The sequence below is a fragment of the Lactuca sativa genome, chromosome 9 (genome assembly GCF_002870075.4).
Source record: "Lactuca sativa cultivar Salinas chromosome 9, Lsat_Salinas_v11, whole genome shotgun sequence".
Classification (NCBI taxonomy): Eukaryota; Viridiplantae; Streptophyta; class Magnoliopsida; order Asterales; family Asteraceae; genus Lactuca; species Lactuca sativa.
Genome location: NC_056631.2, coordinates 78540079 through 78560502, shown reverse-complemented (window position 1 = coordinate 78560502; position 20424 = coordinate 78540079). Strand labels below are relative to the sequence as shown.

General features: G+C 36.2%; 1 protein-coding gene and 1 long non-coding RNA gene across 2 annotated transcripts; both read right to left on the bottom strand.

The window, feature by feature from the left end:
• Nucleotides 1-258: 258 nt before the first annotated feature.
• Nucleotides 259-3695, bottom strand: LOC111918003 (splicing factor SF3a60 homolog). Its single transcript, XM_023913647.3, has 13 exons — nt 3447-3695; nt 2976-3089; nt 2734-2838; nt 2372-2514; nt 2194-2290; nt 1934-2098; nt 1772-1843; nt 1382-1540; nt 1224-1301; nt 1016-1141; nt 799-945; nt 548-708; nt 259-475 (listed from the first exon to the last, which is right to left on the bottom strand). The coding sequence occupies exons 1-12, from the start codon at nt 3618-3620 to the stop codon at nt 562-564; spliced, it is 1527 nt and encodes a 508-aa protein (XP_023769415.1). The 5' UTR covers nt 3621-3695; the 3' UTR covers nt 259-475; nt 548-561.
• A 14297-nt stretch (nt 3696-17992) lies between these two features.
• LOC128128463 (uncharacterized) lies at nt 17993-19985 on the bottom strand. The gene is made up of 2 exons (XR_008226414.1): nt 19883-19985; nt 17993-18158 (listed from the first exon to the last, which is right to left on the bottom strand). It is a non-coding gene; the product is annotated as an uncharacterized LOC128128463 (long non-coding RNA).
• Nucleotides 19986-20424: the final 439 nt, after the last annotated feature.

Genomic DNA, 20424 nt, shown 5'->3' with positions numbered 1-20424 from the left:
AATAGTATAGGACAAACTAGAGAAAAATACAACAGTTGTCCATTTATCCTCCCTAAAAATCAAGGAGATAATAACTGTAGTGATCCAGACAAGTCTAAAGAAGACCATTTGTTGTTTTTAGCATCCAATTAGTTAGAAGAAAGTTGAGTTGTGAGTGTAATGAGAAGTAGTCTAAGTAGCATTCATTCATTGGGTGATGTTTTCATAAACTTGTAAATGGAGTCTCTCCACATTCAATAAACTCAATTAGTATTCTAATGCATGAAAATTATCAAATAGATTGAGAAGAGGCTGGTTTACTTGTATGTATAAATATCTAAAAACTAGAATTTGACTACAAAGTATCACAAAAAAAAAAACAAGTAAACTCATGGTCATACATAACATCATTCAGAAAATTCCGATCAAAATCTCTTTCCTTTATGCCCCTTCATTAATACAAACTTCACATCACACCCTCACAAAATCACTGGAACTGCAAATAAGTACACAACAAAATATAAAAAATCATTTTCCAAAAACTATAAAAGATTCTTTCAACACTTACTTGCTTTCTCTATATCAAATCAAGCCTTGACGTTGAAGATCAGTGTATGTCTTTTTATTGTAAATATTCCCCTCTCTGTCTTCATATTCCTCCTCAAGCTCTGGTCTCCATTTGTTCACCCCTTGCTTCTCTTTTATTCTCTCCCATAATATTTGCGCTTCCTGTATTGTATGTGTAATAAACCAAAATTTAAACTACATTTTTGTACTTTTTTAGTATAAAAAAAAGAAAATGAAAATAATTCGTAGTACCTCGATTGATGTGATTTCATTGAAGTTTTTGGTATTTGGAATACCAAGGCGACGCATGCCATATTGATGTCTAAATTCCTTGAAATGCCTCTCGTATGCTCTTCTTCCCCAATAGCTATAGTTTCCACATATCTCACATTTGAATTCCTATAAAAGCAATTAGTCATTCCATTCCGTTGTCATTCAATTCCATTCCATTCATGATTAGAAATATTACCTGTCCAAGGCCATGAAGCTTATATAGCCAGTATGGTATAGGCTTTCCATCCCAACCCATTGGCAACTTTAAAGGATTATATATTTGTTGATCCTCATCATCACTCTCAATATCAGGTACTTCCTCCTATAAATAATAATTATTAATTAATAATAATAATGAAAATGATAATATGATAATGATAATGATGATAATAAACCTATCTTACATCCTCTCTTTCAGCTTCCATTTCCTCATAAGTCAAAGCCTGTTTCTTCTCAACATTCTCTTTTGTTCGCATGATTGTCTGAAAAGGTAAAAAAAAAATTAGGAACATCAAAAAAATAAAATTAAATTAAAATAAATAAAAAGAATGATTTAGCGTACCTCTGACAAAATCTCGCATAGCTTCTCTATCTTGGCTTCCATTAGAGCAATGTTTTTTGAATCATCTTCTTGATTTGAAACAGCAACACCACCATTCTGTTGAGGCTTTCTTGAACCTTTTGCAAAATGCTTCTTATCAAGCTTTTCAAGAGGCGTATTCTGCATGATTAAAATGTAAGATTCTATTTAACAATTAACAAAATATAAGTTCCATCAAATAATAATAATAACACTACTCACAGTGAGATTACATATGCCCCAAAACCTGCAAGTAAGGTCTCAATGTAAATGGAAATAAATTCTAATCTAAGAACACACCCTTTTAACTAATAATTTCATTTCTTGCATTTTTCAAAAGATAACAACATATAAAGTGATCAATAATAATACCTTTGTGAGGAAAAGTCTTTCTGCACGTTGTTGAACAGTGCCTCCTGTCTTTAATCCAAGTGCAGCTAATGCCTAAAGAACAAGAAGATAGTGAATTAAGTAACTTTTTAAAAAGATAGGGGGAAAAGTTACTAGATAAATTGTGTAATATGTTCTTTTTACCTCCTTTAATTTTTCAGGACCAAGTTCAACAAGCTCTTCAACTGTACTATAGTAGTCAAGATCAATGGAAGTATGTTCATCAGAAACATGTCCATTTTCTTGACCTTCATTCTTCCATCCATCTACTTTCCCATTTGCCCATTGCTCTTCAAACTCTGCTGAAACCTGAGATCCAAATCCAGTGATTAGAAACTAATCGTTTGAAGATTTGTAAATTTGTAATGTATCTAATTAACACATTTGAGGTAAAAAGTGAGAACCTTTGAGAATAATCTATCAAGATCTTGCAGGGGCTCTGTACGCTCAAAGAAATACACTAGATATTCCATCATTTTGCTCAAATACTCTCTATATTGCCTGAAGAAACAAAATAAAATCAGGGCTAAAGATCTTTTTTATTGTGCATATAAACACAGATAAACAGTGATTATTTATTACCTTGTCATTTTCAGTTTCCGGGGGATTGTATGTGGTTGTGAAAACACTTCAAGGTATGAAGAATAATCAAGTTGCTTTCCAAACTTGGAATTGATGTAGTCATTGTACAACTCATGCATATCTAGGTAGCGTCCATAGGCTTCCTGCAAAGAATGAGTCTCATTAATAAGAGAAAACAAAGCAAAAGATTTTGCAACAAACTGAATGTGCCAATAATAATGAGGGATGAATAACCAACAAACATGGTTGTATGATCTAATGAGAGTGCAATGTAAGAATAGTAGAATACCTCAATTTATTTATAAAACTATATGCAAAGTATGTATATTTAGATGCTAAAAGAAACATAGAGAGTGACTAACCTCTCCACTGAACTCAAGTTGTGGTTCCTCTTGAAGTAATTCCTCATACTCATCAGTGGTGTCAATGACACGTGCTGATGGATGGCGTCTGTGATACTCCCGAATCTGTATAAGAAACTATTTCTTTAAGGATATGTAGACCAAACTAATTTATCCCGCATCTATCTCCTTTAAGAGCTTATTGAGGTCCTACTTATAAATAAAGATGCTAGAAACTACAGTAAATAAGCTGTAACACTGACCTCTTTCAATCGATCATAAAATGCACTAAAAACATTAGTCCCAGATGCAGTTTGTCCACCAAGGGCTGCGATTTCATCCTTCCTAGCATTGTCTTTGTCTTCATATATTTCAATCTACAATCATACAACCAGTAATGTAAAAAAACAAGTCAAAAGTCTTGCTTCTGTGTTTCACAAGAAATATGAAATAAACAAAAGTACCCTATGAAATAAACAAAATTACCCTATGACTTTTACGAATTACGCCAAGCTAATCCTTATCAGATGAACAAAAAACTATTGCAAACTGAATACCTACAGTATTAGATTCTTTAGGTGAACATTTTCACTAAATTAAAATTAATTCTGCTCAGTTTCAAAAAACATACAGCTTACACAAGCATTCCCCTTTTGAATGCCAAAAAAATATCAAAACAAGCGAGTATTACATACTATCACGACAAAATAAGTAGAAAGAACAAGAAATCTTACAAGTTTGTGAGTAGTGGAGGTGATTTGGTCGATCATATGGCGCACACGGTGGCTTTGCGAGAGGCGATCCTTGTTCGACGCCGGTACATTCTGTAGATCCTTCACTATCAGTCTCTCCAATTTCTCAGTTTCCTCGTGAGCTGCTCTAGTCAGCTCTAACAGCGTGGACGACATCTTCCCGCTCTCTATCCACTGTGTGATTCAATCTAGGGTTCTCGAGACCACGAGGGTTTTAGAAGAAGGGAACAAATCGAACAGACTTGGAATCGAGTATTATTGATTGTTATTTTCATTTTGCTCCCCTCGTGTATGGATAAATTTACACAAAACACCCTTGTGCTATGAGTTTTCAGCGTATTTGACCTCATATTTTATTTTTTTTCTCCCAATATTCTAGAAACCGTTTGATTGTTCGATGGATAATGAAGCGTTGAGATTAAATAAATAAAATATAACATATCCAATTGTCCACAAAAATGCATGTCTTTTAAACATGTCATTAATTTTTTTAAAGAATTATTATATTTCCAACAATATCACCCCTAAGATAGTTAATTATCATCGTACAACGACTGAGATGACAAATGGACAACAAGTTGTACTGTTAACCCTTTTTGTATGGTAAAGTTAATTCTTTTAAATACTACATTCATAGATTTATGAGATATAACATTGTTATGCATAATTCGTTGTAGTCTATTAAGAAGCTCTACCGCATCCGACGCGAGAAAACCAAACGTATCAAATGCAAATGGTATGAACACGTGTTGATTTTTCATGCACGATTTTTCATGTTTGGTGACTTTGCCTGTAGTAGCTTTTAAAGCAGCATGTCCCACCGTGAAACCCCCAATCCTCAAGACCACGAGAGGGGATACCCCTGTAAGGTCCACACATGCGGGTTTCCCTCCGATCCATCAAAAAATCAAAATGTCAGTCGGTTTGAGGGTTGATCTTCCTTCTGTCGGGTCGGTCAAGAAATTCACAGGTGCCTCTTTCTTAGCGGAAACCCCGACACACTTAAATATGTCAAACAAAATATCCCTAACCACATCGTACCTGTATTTGAACCCTAGGAGTTCTTTACTGTTGGGTATAAAGTTATCAATGTATGACTTTGTAAATGGTTTGACTTTTGTAGATCCACTTACATGTGGTAAAGTAGCATTGTGACATAAGATAGAGAGAGAGAGAGGGAGAGAGAAAGAAACGTAAACACCTCTATGTGAGGTCGGTTCATACCACTTGTAGAGGTGTGCTTGAGAGATGTAACATTCAGAGTGTTAGTGTGTGTTGATTATGTAGATTTATATTTAGATCCTTTTCTTGTAAACACCTTTCATAATCGAATGCATCTCTTAAACACCCAAATCATCGTGTTCTTTGTGTGTTCTTTAATTTTGCATACTAAACCAATGCTCTTAATTCAATTCAATTGGTATCAGAGCGGGTCTTCGAAGATCAACATGATTTTTTGAAGAAACGATTCTCGGTTTGACTACATTTGACACAATTGGAACATTTATGATGAGTCTCTCTATGATATCTCTAAATCTCTTTAATTTGTGTGTTGTGTTCTTGAATTTTTGATCATTTTGACTCATTTGATCAATTTTTTTGAAACCCATTTGTTATGATCCAATAATTTTTTTAAGATCAAATTTGATCTGATACTATTCTCTTGTTTGATTCAATTCTCAAATTTGCAAATATTCATTTGAACCAAAATTTGGCCCATAAACAATCGTGTTCATTTTAAGTCCAATAATTGTTCATGAATATCATTTGGTCCCAAATTATGATGTTACTGTTCATTGATCAAATGAATTGAGCCCAATCCATTTTATTTGATCCATTTACTATTCATTCAATATATCATTGACTTTTCAAATCCGATTTCTTGATTAGTTATTGACAGAAATTACTATATTTCAAAATTGGCTTGCTACGACGTCTACTTGCTTCAAAACAAGTTGAATCAATCTTTTTTTCTATCGATTCCATTTAAATCTTGATCTCATGATTTGAAATACTTTAGTTGATCGTTTTATTTAGAATCTTCATCTGATTTTACATTCTTGAATCTTAAATCTGATTTTGAGTAGATGATTCAGTTAATCTAATCGATTGGAGTTTATAGATTTGTATTGAGTCAATCTAAACATTATTGTTCTAGTTATTGATTTAGTATGTTGAAAACTTGAACCGTTTGGAGTTTACCGATTGGAGCTTATAGATGGAAGTATGATTCCTGGTTCGATTTGTGATTCTGGTTCAATGAGAAAGTCAAACCAAAAAGCCAATATTCGTGTTCTTGGATGTTGAATGATCGATGCTTGGGTTGATTGATTTCGAAATCAGTTTTTGAATGTCTAGATGGGATTGATAATTTTGACGTGTGAAACGAAATCGAACGAGTTCTTGGGGTCACATATTTGACTAATGAAGTCCTGGAGTTGAACAGAGTTGATTTCGAAATGATGATTAAATTGTTCGATGTACTAATTGCCATTTCAATGTGTGAATAACTTGATTTCGTTTTTTGGGTCACACTTGAAGTTCGATAGATGGTTAGTAATTTTGACTTCTGAGAACAAAGATCTTGGTCCGTGGTCCACAGGAACAATTATGGAGTTGGGTTTCGTTGTTTTGATGTCAAACATGTGTAAAATCTCAATTTTCAAGACCAAAAATTTCATTTTTGATATAACAATTTAGAAAACGTTTAAAAGAAAACATCATCAATCCATATCATTTCATCAAAACCATAATCACATGTCTCAAAACCATATCATAAAAATAGTAATAATATCATAGTACAATCCCAAGAATGTCATAGTGCGGAAATCTTGTGTGTGTGTGTGATGCGCAGCTACCGCGCCAGCTCCTTCCCCTTCGTTGAAGAGGTACCTGAAACAAAACTAAAAATTGTAAGCACGAACCTTAGTGAGTTCCCCCATCATACCACATACCACATAACAAACATATTGTCGGGCAATTCCGAGGTGCCTGGCCTACCCTGTCTGGCAATTTTGGGGTGCCGACCTGCCCTGTCTGGCAATTATGGGGTGCCATCTTACCCTTTGGTCCTTACGATCGTAACACGTGGACTATTCCCCTACTACTTACTATCACATAACATCATACCATGCTAGCACATAATCTTAACAAATAACAACACACCACATAATTATCACAAAGACAATTATCTCTACTATAACTCTTACTAGTGGGTCGGCCTTGGTGCCTTAGACCCACTTCTACCGGAAGGTAACTCACCTCAATGTCGTGAAGTGTCTGAACTGTCCACGATGTCGGATCAACTCCTCTCAACTCCTACACATAACAATCTTCCTTAATTACCATTTCATACTCTTAACCCTTTTCAAGGGTCAACTCAGGTCAAAGTTAATTTTTGGTCAAGGTTAACATCTGGTTGACTCAACTCGCCGAGTTGATCCACCAACTCGCTGAATTCTATAATCCTTAGAATGCTAAAAGCTTCGACCCTACTCGTCGAGTCTTTCAAGAACTCGCCGTGTTCTCCTTCATACAAAATCAGTACCTTCTACAACCGACTCACCGACTTCATCCTTGAACTCGCTGAGTCATGCTTCATGGAAGTTGGCATGTTTAGTCCTGGACTCGTTGAGTTCTCTATGAACTCGTTGAGTTCTTCATACAGTTGGGACATTGCCTTGAGCTCGTCGAGTTCCTTCTTGAACTCGTCGAGTTCTTTGATCTTCAAGTCCATATTCATATCCACCTTGTTGAGTCCTCTTCTAGACTCTACTAGATCGATCAGAAACAGAAAAGGTTGGGGAACCATAACCCGACTCGCCGAGTCCCATGAACGACTCATCAAGTCCCCCAAAGTCCATGTCCATACTGTTGATTTTAATCGGTCTTAATGCTTCCAGAACCTAGATCTGACCTCCTAGGATCGATATAGCACGTAAAGTTACAAACTTTACATGCATGCACGGGTTAACTAGCTCATAAGGACCTAAAATGAAGTCTACATGGAGCATGGAACTCCCATGTCCATAAAGTTGGCACCTTTATGCCATGGGAACCCTTAAAGGTTCGATATTTGCATTCACAACCCCAAAGAAGCACACAATCCCGAAAATGGCTTCACTATGACTTATAAAAGGTATAAACTAGCCCTAAATAGAGGTCTACGAAATGAATAGTCAAGGTTTCAACTTTATACCTCAACTGAGCTGGAAATGTGTCAAAACCTCTGGATCTACTTGCTTTTCTTGATCTCCCAAGCCTCCTCTTTCTTCTCAAGCTTTCAAAGATACACACAAATGGCACAAAAAGCTCAAGAACACTCAATAATCAGTTAGGGTTTTGTGAGGAGAGTCTGAGGGTGGTGGAGGCTGGAGTGGAGACCCTATAAGTTGTTTAAATATGGTGCAAACCCTCAAATTTAGCGTTTCATCCAGATAGGTCTACTCGTCGAGTCGGGGCTTCCAACTTGGCGAGTAAATCCTTTTACCCGCGTCCAAGTCTTGCCTTGACTCGATGAGTTGGGGCCTCCAATTCGTCGAGTCCCATAGTAAAAGTGCAAGAATTCATATTTAAATTACATGCCAGGAACCGGGCGCTACAACATGTGAGGATGAGAATAAAGAATCAAATTAGGAAGGCTGAATAGACTTCGAAAGTGGGTCATTTATTGGAAATTGAAGGATTGGGTTAATGTTAGTCTTGATTTCAGTAGTTAAAGGCTTGGAGTTAGGAGTCTGATGCTTTTGATTTTGATGAATGGTTATGTCGATGGTTTGATGAAGGTTTTGATATCGAATGTTTTGGGATGCCTACTCGAGACTAGACATCACTAAACGAGATTTGTGGGAAAGGAATTGTGAATTGGATGATTGTTAATGTCGATGACTTTGGGTCTGATTTCAAAGGTTTTGAATTCATTTGGGAAGAGTATGCACTATGTTTCGAAGGCTTTTGGTGCAAGTGGATGGGAAGTAGATAGTCGAAGGTTGTTATCAAGCGTCGACAGTTGATGTCGATAGTCATTGGGTAACAAATTGGAGAAGAAACACAAATGTTTCAAAGTTAGTCCTTAAAGTTTCAAATACTTGACATTTTACACCCATTTCGAAATATAGACTTGATTTCGAAAAATTGGTAGAAAAGAAACTATATTTTAATTTCAATCCCTTGTGCTTTTGTTGAAATTTATAGTTTATACCCATATTCGACATTGAGTTATAATTTCGAAATTTTGAAGAATTATGAAGAAGTTTCGTTTCGAATCCTGAAGTTTGTACGATACGGCAAAATTTACCCAACTTCGACATTGGGCTGAAAATTCTAAGAAATGAGATAATTTTCGAAACAGGCCCCTGCAATTAATGCGAATTGACGCTTTCTACCATGTTTCAAAAATGGGGGAGTGTTTCGTATTTTTGGTTGTTTTGGGTGCTCCAGGTCACTATAGAATTTTGAAATTGACAATTTCTACCCAAATTTGTGAAATTTTGTCAAAGGTGGTCCGTGAACGAAGCTGAAAATTGAAGATTTTTTGGACTTTCTGGATTGAAGCAAAATGTTTATGCCATGTGTTAAGGGGAGTTTTGGATAGAAAATTTCCGAATTGACCACTTTCTTATTCCCTTTTTGGTTTTATAATCATTTTTAGATATAAAAAGGGGAGAAATTTAGATACGAAAATTTGAAAGTTGAATTTTCATATTATTTGAACTTGAAGACCAAAGTGACCTCGAGTATTTGAAGTTTATGAAATGATCTGATTGGAGATTCGAAAATGATTTCGATTCATGATGGGTTTAGACTTATTACAGATTTTTGGAGTGTGCATAAATGCTCAAATTTTGGGTAATTATTTGGAGAATGAGAAACTCCTAATTACCTTTTGATGCACAGTTTGTATGGTCTCACATTCTAGAACCCAAATTGAACAATCATGGAAGAATTGAAGATTTGATGTTCATCTCTACATGTGTCACGTTTGAGGCTCAATTCGTGAAGTTGCTCGAGTTTGGAATATTTGAAGCAAGTCATTCATTCTTAACTTTTAGGGGGGAGAATGTTGGGTACAAAGTTATCCATGTATGACTTTGTAAATGGTTTGACTTTTGTAGACCCACTTTCATGTGGTAAAGTAGCATTATGACATGATATATATATATATATATATATATATATATATATATATATATAGAGAGAGAGAGAGAGAGAGAGATGTAAACACCTCTATATAAGGTGGGTTCATACCACTTTTAGAGGTGTGCTTGAGAGATGTAACATTGAGAATTAGTGTATGTTAATTATGTAGATTTAGATCTAGATCCTTTTTTGTAAACACCTTTCATAATCGAATGCATCTTTTAAACACCCAAATCACCGTGTTCTTTGTGTGTTCTTTAATTTTGCATGTTAAACCAATGCTCTTAATTCACTTCATATACCGTGAACTGCATGCTCTCCAAAAGAGTCCAAACATGCCTTGCGACACACTGGACATATCTCGCCAACTGGGAATATTGGAATCATTAGTCGATATCTGAGGATAGTAAGATACTCCACAAGAGACATATGTTGGCCAAACCCATTTATAGGGATAGCTAAAAGAAAATATTGAGCATGTGGTGCACATAAGCACTGGAAACCCGCTTTCTGTCGAGCCGTCATGTCGAGATGCACTTCCATATATTGAAAAATTTTACGAAAAAGGGCACTCGCCGATGTATTCTGGGTTTTAGGGGGGGTGTCTTTAGTAGTAAAATTGCTAAGGTCAAAATCCGGAAGCTTGTTACGAAGAGAAGCCAATGCACAATCATAATCAGAATCCATACCATATATGTCGCTATCTCGTAAGATGTGGACTTGCAATACCTAAGATTGGGCCCTCGAGGCAAGAAAAGCGTATGATGTAGCCTCTACTGCCGAGTATAAACCTAAACCTTCAAACCTAATGGGTATGGAAACAATTCGCAACTGTATGTCGCCAAAGAAAGGGCCGCCACAAACCACAATGTCTTCAATCGCCCCGCGCAACCCATTGTCAAAGAATATTTCCGCCTCCTCCATGTGAAAGGGTTGGCACGTCCTCAGCCCAAAGAAAAGCTTAGCAATACCCATATAATACCGAATCAAATGGAGCTCACATTGGGGTTCAGACAATTGTGGAAGAAGGCACGTCAATTTCACAACATTTTTGGCTCTCTTTATGGCTAAGCTGCTAATGAAACTAGAATCTCTACTAATAGCTCCCCCAAGAAGTTTCGCCCCCAATGGCGGCCTCCCGATGCCAGCCGGGAATAGCTCCTCACGTAGCTTCCTACCATCACACGAGGGCCAAAAGAGCTTGGTTTTCTTGATATTTAGCTAAATGCCCAATTTTGGGGCAATCACCGTAATGATGTCCAATGCTTTGGCCACCTCCTCCGAATCTCCAATAAGCGTGCCATCATCAAGGTACCATGCATGGAGAAGAAGCTTGCAATTGTCTCTAATACTATGCAAGAGTGGGTGCAACACAAGGGCAAAGATAAGTGGCCCAAAGGGGTCTCCTTGTTGAACCCCAGTAGTGGACCAAATATGTGTGTTGCCTAGATACAACCTTGATACTTGACCATATAGGAATTCTACTCACAAGGATATAGAAGGACACCTCTAGCTGACCTCTTGAAGTAATGTGGATCTATTGACAAGGTTAAAGGCATTAGAGAAGTCCACGGTAAGCATGGAGAGAGATTCGTCATCGTGGCGCTCACTAAACACCCTACTGGCACTATGTAATACGGCCTCATCGCCACCCGACACCCCATTCCTTTAGATCCTCTCTGGAATTTCTCTCGTATCTCTAGTCTTTTACTCCTTAGTTCCTAGTTACTTTAGCGAGGCCTTGTGGTGTCTGATAGTCAGCGATTAGAAGATTCCAGGTCAGAGTTTTGGCCACATAATTCTCGGTTTTCATCAGAATACTATGTAAGTTGAGCTACACTTATTCCGCTTTAAGTGTAACTTATAATTATAATCATAGTTGTTATTATGAACCAATAATTAAGATTTATCAGCGATTCAAAGGTCATTATACTGATTGATCTACTTATGGGAGTGATCTCTAGATTGGATTTAGTGAGGTGTTTAAAGTGGGATTTCCAAATAGTATACTTTGTATACCAAACAAGCCCTCCCTTCGATATGATTCCTTACTTGATAGATCTTGATGTAGACATTGGGATTGTTAAGGACTCTAGACTATCATTTTTCATAAGGAATAACAGACCGAGACTTGGTAATAATAATACCTAGGTTACATCAAGGGGAAAAGTCAAGGTGTTAGGCGAAGCTCTGCCGAAATCACCAATCATCCACTTTATCAGGTGAGTACATAATTACTTTCAGCTTACACATATATATGAAATATATATTAAATGTTATATGTGCTTACTATCTGTGTACTTGATATTTATGCCATAATATGATATGATTTTATTTATATAAATTATGGTATCACATACTCATTGGGTAGTGAAGGGTTTTGGGAAAGATAAAATAATGGGTTGGGTAATAAAGGGTTTTTGGGAAAATAAAATAATGGTGAAAGGTCACACATTGTATTACCGAGACCAGTCATCTAACAAAGTATATATGACAACCATTGACTATTATAGGTAGTATGGTGGAACATTAGCAGGTTTGCCAACTATAGGTGTTAATGGTCATACTTTTTAGGGAAAAATGAAACTTGTTCATTCGGGTACGATATACCCCTTAAGGTTGCCTTGTTTACATGTATTGATATGGATTCCCCAAAGCAATATTGTCTACTCATTAAGAACCTTTAGGGTAGGTCTCTTGAGACTATCATTAGGGATTAGAGAGTAAGGGTAATGGGAATGGGTAATTGAGATTATTTGTTTATTGTGAAAAATATATAATTACAGTATTATGGGTTGGAAACCTTATGTGCTCATGAGGTTTCCCAACCTGAACCTCTCAGTTTCTTTGTATCACAAGAAACAATATGACGGTACAATCAATTTGTAACATCCCAAGTTCAGAAGCAAGAAGTTGAAGGGTGCTATATGAAAACAAAGGAAGGGACTCGGCGAGTAATCTTCGGGTTTGCACCCTATTTAAAGGACTTAATGTCCTCCCTTCAGCCCCCTTAGCCCCCTTTGAGATCCAGAAACCCTAATTTCGTTTCTGAGAAGCCTTGGAAGCAAATTGGTGTGATTTGTGAAGGGATATTGTAGATCAAGAAGCTTGGATCAAGGAGACTTGAAGAGATCCGGATTATACTTCAGTGGGAGGTCATTTTGGATGTAAGGAATCGTTATCCTTGGCCTTCTCCTTTCTAGTTCCATTTTCATGGAGTTTTAGGGTTTGGTTGGAGAAATATTGATGAGATCTTGGTGCATGAGTTAGAGTTGGAGTTGAAACTCCAGATCTGAGTTCTATGTGGATCATTGATGCAGAAAGCCTTTCTAGTTGTTATGAAAAGCCATTCCCCATGAGTTAAGTTCCTTTCTAGCTTGGTTTTTGGAGTAATGGGGCATGAAGCGCGTAAAGGTAACAACTTTATGTTGCCAATGGACTCTAGAGACCCAGATCTATTATTTGGAGCAAAGGAGTAGCTCTGAATCTCTCGATTTTGGACATCCATGTATGAACTCGGCGAGTCTGGGAGATGACTCAGCGAGTTGGGCCAGGGTTTTAGGCTTGAGTCGCATAGTAACTCGGCGAGTCACATAGGTGAGTCGGCGAGTCGTATGATGATGAGCTTGGACTCAGCGAGTTGAAGAACAACTCAGCGAGTCTGATGAAGATTGTCGTGGACTCAACGAGTTTGTTCTTGGACTTGGTGAGTCATAAGCAGAACCTTCAACCTTTTCTGGTTAAGACTCAGAGCAGTGAGTTGGGTGGTGATTCAGCGAGTTGGTCAGGATGAGACTCAGAGATTGTTGAACTCGACGAGTCATGGGGTGACTCGGCGAGTAGAGTCAATCGGAATGTTGACTTTGACTGAGGACCTTGACTTTGACCAAGAGTCGACCAGTTTGACTTCCGAGGGTATTTTCGTAATTTTGGTATTTATGGAATTGGTTCTTTGGTAGTGTTCTATGGTGAAGTTCGTGTCGGTGGTCGGAGCAGCTCGGTCTTATCTCTTCAGTCGACAATTGCAGGTGAGTTATCCTCACTATATCAATAGGGTCTAAGGCACCAATGTCGGCCCTTTTAGTTGTTATCATGGTTACAGTATGCTACATGTGGTTATGATATGTTAGATCAGTATCCTGATAGACAGTATGTTGTCATGCTCTTATAATCCATTAGGATTGGTATGTTAGTGACCTGGTTAGGTCGGTGTTTTGGTTATGAGAGATTACTATGATCGATGATCTGTAATATAGTTATATCTGATATCTGTATGTGTACTGTTTGATGTGCTTGTTGATCTGTTTAGATCGGCGTCCTGGTAATTAGGACAGTATTATGTTAGTGACCTGGCTTAGGTCGGTATCCTGGTATATAAGATGATGCTATGTTAGTGGTCGGTTAGGTCAGTATCCTGGTTAGGATGTTGCTATGCTTTACGATCTGCTAGATCGATTTGTTTGTCTATGGATTGTTATGTGATTACCTGCTATATGTGCACATGGTTATTTGCTTGATGTTGGGTTGAGGCGGTCCTGCTTTGTGCTGAAGGCCAACATACCCTACGAGTGGTCCGGATAGATTGTAGACCCGTATGGTGGTCCAGTCATACCGATCCAGATAGACTGAGGGCCCGGTGCGGGCGGTCCAGTCATACTGTAGACTCAGAGAGTGGACCAGGTGGACCGAAGGCCTGTTGAGGGCGGACCAGTCACACTGCAGACTGGAGAGGCATGGTTGTTCTGTATTGTGATATGATATGATATGATAATGATTGTATGTGGTTGGTATTTTGGGGGAAACTCACTAAGCTTTCGGGCTTACAGTTTTAGTTTATTGTTTCAGGTACATCAGGAGATCGTGGCAAGGCAAATGCGTGATTGTACCGCTCCTCATATTCATGATTTTGTGATTTGGTTCTGGGAACACTCTGATGTTTAAACTATTTTGAAACAAGTTGTATAACTTAATGGTTTTTGAATGGGTTAAATGTTTTAAACTGGCTTGAATTTTATGGGTGTTACACGATTGAGTCGAGGAGTTTAGGCCTTTAGTACAATAAGTTAATGTAAGGCCAGTAATGTTTATGCTTATCTTTTGTACTGGTTACGAAATCCCAAGTTTATTAATCAATGATAAACATTTTTTTTCGAAAATACTTTTTATGGGACCAATTCCGCATTTATAAAGAGCACTCTGATTTAAAACGGGCATAAATAAAAAGGTCTCTTCAGACCTTGAAAATTGGGGATGTCATAAATCTAGACTATCATTAGTCACTAGAAATATGAGACTAAAACTTAGTGATACGAACCTAGGTCACACCAAAGGAAAAACTAAGTACTGAAGCGAAGTGTTGCCTGACTTCTTAGTTACCCACTTTTAACAGGCAAGTACATAGTTATTTTCATATTACACATAGATATGAAGTATTTAGATAATTAAATGTTATATGTGCTCATGTGCAAAGATGTTATGTGTTAGAAGAAACATTATAAAGATAAATTTTATATGACCTATGTCGTATATGTATTTTCATGAATATAATACATTGGGTGATGAAGGATAATGAGAGATTAGAATGATAAGATGGCATAGTATGATGAGAGTTAAGATGACATAGTATGATGAGAGATTAAACTGATAAGATGCCATAGTACGATGAATGATGAAACTAACAATAGCATGACACAAATTTAATAGTATTAGTGTACTAACGATGTAGAAATGGTACTATATACTAATGATGTAGGAATGATACTAGTGTAATAATGATGCAGTCATCTAACATAGTATAGGTGACGACCACTAGACCATTCAAGACATTCCCATGGAACATTTGCAGTTTATAGCATGTAGGTGATGACTTTGTGTCCTTTTGATGTACTCTACTTTCTACTGACATGTATTGCAGAGAAATCCATGAAATAGTACTATCAATAATGATGATTAATATGATCCTTAGGATATATCCTTTAGAATGAAGATAGAAAGAAACCTACTAAAATTTATTGTAGAGAAATCCCTGAAACAATACTGTCAGCAATGATGACTATGATGACCCTTATGATAGATCCTTAGGGACGAATAACTAAGAAAATGGGGATGATAATCGGGTTAATTGTTTGATAATTAAACATGCTATCTATATTATTGTAGGTTGAAAACCCTATATACTCACCAAGTTTCCCAACCTGACCCACTTAGTTTCTTTGTATCACATGTATCGATACGTAGGTATTTGATATTTGGATCTGATGAGAGATTAAAGGAAATGTAGGCCATTAGATGATGTAAGGCCGGTAATGACTACGTTTATGCTTAGGTTTCTTGTATCAGTTATGACATCCAAAGTTTTAATAAATAAATGAAAAACATTTCTTTGTAAATATATTTTATGGGCCAAATTTCGCATTTATAAATAAACTCTTTTTTAAAATAAGCATAAATAAAACGGTATTTTCTGGCCAAGAAATTAGGGATGTCACATTTGGTATTAGAGCATTAGTTTAAGCAAACTATGAACTTTGAGGAATTCTAGACTTAAACTTAGAATGCTAAGAAATGGGTGTGAGATGAGTATCTTTTTTATTTAGGTAGTATACTTGAATTGACACTAGCACTAGCTTGCTTTAGGATAACATGCCTATTTATTGTTACGTGCTAAATGATTTCTATTACAACATGTCTTAGGTTGCCAAAATGATATTGCTTAAATAAAGGTCTATTGTCGACCATAACTTGGATAAATAAATTTTATATGTTCAAGCTTCTAAACGTTTGGTTACGATATTATAATTGGCATATAACTTTTTCGGAGTGATAAAGAGGATTATGTGTCTAAACATAACTAAAACCTTCTTTATCATAATAACTCACCTCTCGGTACAATGAACACTAGAACGCCATGGTGAGAACTCATAGCGGACTTGGAGATGTTAATGGAAACCAACAGCCTGAGCCTCGTATGATCGAGCATGTGCCTGCACCATAACATATCACAATCGTAGGAGTTCAGGTAATGGTTGTAACATCCTAAAAATTAGAGCTAAAATTGACATTTTTATTTAATTAAAAGACCATCGGCCAAACATTTCATGTAAAACCATAGTGAAATCAGAGTATGTCAATAATCATCCAAATACAACAAGTCAACAAAAATGCGGAACAACCTGGTGTATGCGATACGATCACCCTGAGCTCTTCCCTTTCGAAATGGGTATTTAAGGAAGCAGACCCAAGAAGAAGAAACAAAATCAGGTTGATACTTTGTGTTAAAATGTTTGAAAACAACATCATCGGGAAAAGCTCCGACAGATTTCAACAACTCGATATCATCATCATCAAAAGAACATATTTCGTCATAAGACAAGATCTTTTGATAAAAAAATCATCCTTAGAAGGAGCGAGGATGTTCTTGCGAGATAGAGTCATTTTCTTGCCCATGGTCAAAGAAAAGAAAATTTAAGAAGTATACCTTCTGATACGATTGATAAACCCTAGATGAAAGCTAAAGAGTGTGAAGAAGAACAACTCGAACCAATAACCTCTATTTATTTTAGTAACAGAGGAGAGAAAAATTGATTTGACCGGGTAATGATGGTTATGGAACAAATAAATTCTATCAGTTAGGATTTAAAATTCAAAATTTTTATATATTTCATTTATTATTTTTAAATTATACCTTTAAATACGGGAAAACTAAACTCGATATTTCACAAATATAATTTAGCGGCAATTGTTAGGGGCAGGATCCTTGAATCATATTCAGGATCCTTAAATACTTCTAAAGCCTCGTGATCCTTAAATATATCCCGGGATCCTAACTATTACCACTAATATTTCTAACATTTGTAATGACCATATTCTATTTATTTTTCTCACATGTGCAGAACGAGTCCACACATGACCCATTCTCGATGGAGAGTCATCTCAACTAGGCAAAAGACCCAGAATACCAAGTCAAATAAAGTTCATATGCTGATTCTAGAGGATCCTAAAATTACCAGACTTTTTGTTATTAACATTAGACTATAAATAGCACATGTAACTAGCACACTACAGATACATTTAGCTTATCTATGATACTTGTACTCATATTTACATATTCATATCTGTAAATCAACTTTGATATCAAATAAAACATCAAGGTAGTAAATCAACTTTTGATATCAAATAAAACATCAAGGCAGGTGATAATTATCACATCCCAATGTTTTATGCTAGAGATCCTATCAACGATCAAGGGATTTCCTTGTAACTCACTTGTGTCACTTTGATCATCATTTCATACTTGATTTACTACGAACATCATGTCACACCCCAAAACCACGAACGGCGGAAACGTTCTGGGGCGGAGGACGTCATATTCAGTATCATAACAGTTCATAGAAAGGAAAGTACACACCACCATATATATTAAAGTTTCCAAAATGTTTACATAATCGTATTCGTTACTTGTTCAAAAGATAAATACAAAAACATCCTTCAAAAGAAGTAATTAACGTCAGCACGTTAATCCCCAAAAGTTGATTTCCAAATCTGCTTAGCGGTTCCCTGAGAATACAAGTTATTTCAAAGAAAAAGTGTCAACAATTAAGTTGGTGAGTTCATAAGTAGTGTTTTGAGAAAGTGTACGCCATTCGAAAGTTCGTGTATGTTTTCCAGAAAACGCACTGTTTCAAATGTAAGGAGTTATGATTTGTTGTGTTTTCCAAGAAAAACCCTTATTTTCTTATAAAAGTATGAAATGCATATGAATGTTCGTGTTATAAGTTGCAACTAATTGTACCGAGAAAATCCCTTATTTTCCTATTAGTTGTTTGGTTTGTATACAGGAAAAACCCTTATTTTCCTGACATAACTGGCAGTCTCTAAGACCGAAAATCGCAAGCAATCGACGTGCTCGAAAGGTGTGGCATAGTTTTATATAATAAAGCTATACGAAGATCGCATTTGTTAGATGAAGAATAGTTTTAATAGCTACTCTTTCATAAAAGCATAATACCATAATAATTGTATATCCGATGAGTTTTATAACCATACTAAACATAATATGCCTGTAGCGACGTTCTTCAGGCGTCGTAGCGTTATGACAACTGTCACCCCAAAAGACGGACTGTAGCTAACAGTCAGGGCGCGAGATCATGACTTCCCGTATAGATCTATACACATTTGACACGTTCTCCGAACGGGAGACTCTGGTTATAGACAGGACTTGTAGCATTATTTTCTAATAAAGAAAGTAACGTTTGAAGATATACACGACTCATGGATTCTCAACTAAGTCCGTAATAAGGTAGTAGTTTTGTATGCAAAGTTTATCCTTTTTCACAATGTTTGACAAAGCATAAATCATAAGTTTTTAGAATGTATAAAACGGTTTAGCAACGAAGAATACTTTGGAATTTCTAAATACTTTGTATAAATCTAGTGCATGCGAAGTATGACAAGAGTTTTCACATAGTAGTAATAAATCACAAGTGATTCATTTGATAAAAACGAGTAAAGTTAAATTTTTGATGTAGAAGACAAGTTTGTAAACAAAACATATATATGTATATGGTTATATATATGTATAAGTTTTAAAGGATGATTTGGCATGTTTCGTAATTGTTGTTCATATTCTTACGTTTTTATTAGAAACTTTGCATGAAATAATCCTTAAGTTTGATACTAAAGACCTTTTTGTACTTATTACTTTTGTAAAAATGGTCATTAAACATATTTAAATGATTGTGTTTTAACTTCCTTAATGTATAAACATTACTCAAAAATGTTAGAAGGTGTTAATAAATCTATAAACCACTTTTGACAGTTTTACCCTTTACTGTCCCTGTTTTTAGAAAACTCATAGAAAAATCATCGTAAGTCAAAAACTGAATCCGTCACCTCTGAGAGTTTATAAAATAAGTCTACTTTGCTCCTAATTTTTATTATGATTTTTAGTGGTCTCAAACTAGTGTGAAAATGAACATCTTCACAGACTGGTCCGAAATCACTTCTGAAATGACAGGCAGTTTTATAAAAATCGCCATAAATTGTAGAAAAATCGTATGAACGTGTGCGAGTAGTCATTAGAAAGGTATAAACTTGAACTATTTGCATATTGTACAGTTTTGAAAGATATTAAGTTTAAGATGGTCAAAACAGTCCGTGAACAGGACTCAACTTTTCTGTAGAAAGCTGTCATTTAAATTTGAGTTATGTTTAGTGTTCTAACTTGTATTCCCCCCCTTAAAACTTGAATAAAACATGAAAATGTAGGGGTATGAACTCACCTTATGTGAATACTTGAAGAATGGAAAGTTGAAGATGAACTTTTGGTTGTTGGTTTGATGCTCCAAAACAGCCACTCTTTTGGCTATGTTGCTGTCACGAAAATTTCACAGCAAAAGTGCAAGAAAAAGGGTAGTTTACTCACTGTTTTGAATCAATAATTTTGAGTATCAAAACAAGTAACTTCCAGGGGTATTTGGTGGTAAAAATATCAAGCAAAAGGAAGGTGTAGATGGGTGAAATGGTGGCTGAAACACAAAAGGGACAGCAACCCTTTAGTTCATGGTTTTGATGGCTTTGGAAGGAAGTTCTTGTGCTTGAAAATGAGATGAAGGTTGAGAGTAATTACTTGGAGTATTGGCTGGTCAAATGAGGGTAAAATGAAGAGGAAATTTCGTGGTTATGAAGGAGGAAAGGGTGGAAGAGGATAAGGGGACAAAACCTAGACTAGCTTGTGATGGGATGTGAGTTTAAGTGATGTGATCTTGTCTAGCCACTTGCTTGGGTGGTTGCTTAGAGATAGAGTTAGTTAACTAACTAACTA

Bases quoted from the DNA above. Each gene is read 5' to 3' on its own strand.
- LOC111918003 (XM_023913647.3), bottom strand. From the start codon at position 3,620: ATGTCGTCCACGCTGTTAGAGCTGACTAGAGCAGCTCACGAGGAAACT. The intron at 2,291-2,371 runs GTAATAAATAAT...TTGTTTCTTCAG, and splicing joins CGGAAACTGAAAATGACAAG to GCAATATAGAGAGTATTTGA. The intron at 1,541-1,771 runs GTATTATTATTG...TTAATCATGCAG, and splicing joins AAAGACTTTTCCTCACAAAG to AATACGCCTCTTGAAAAGCT.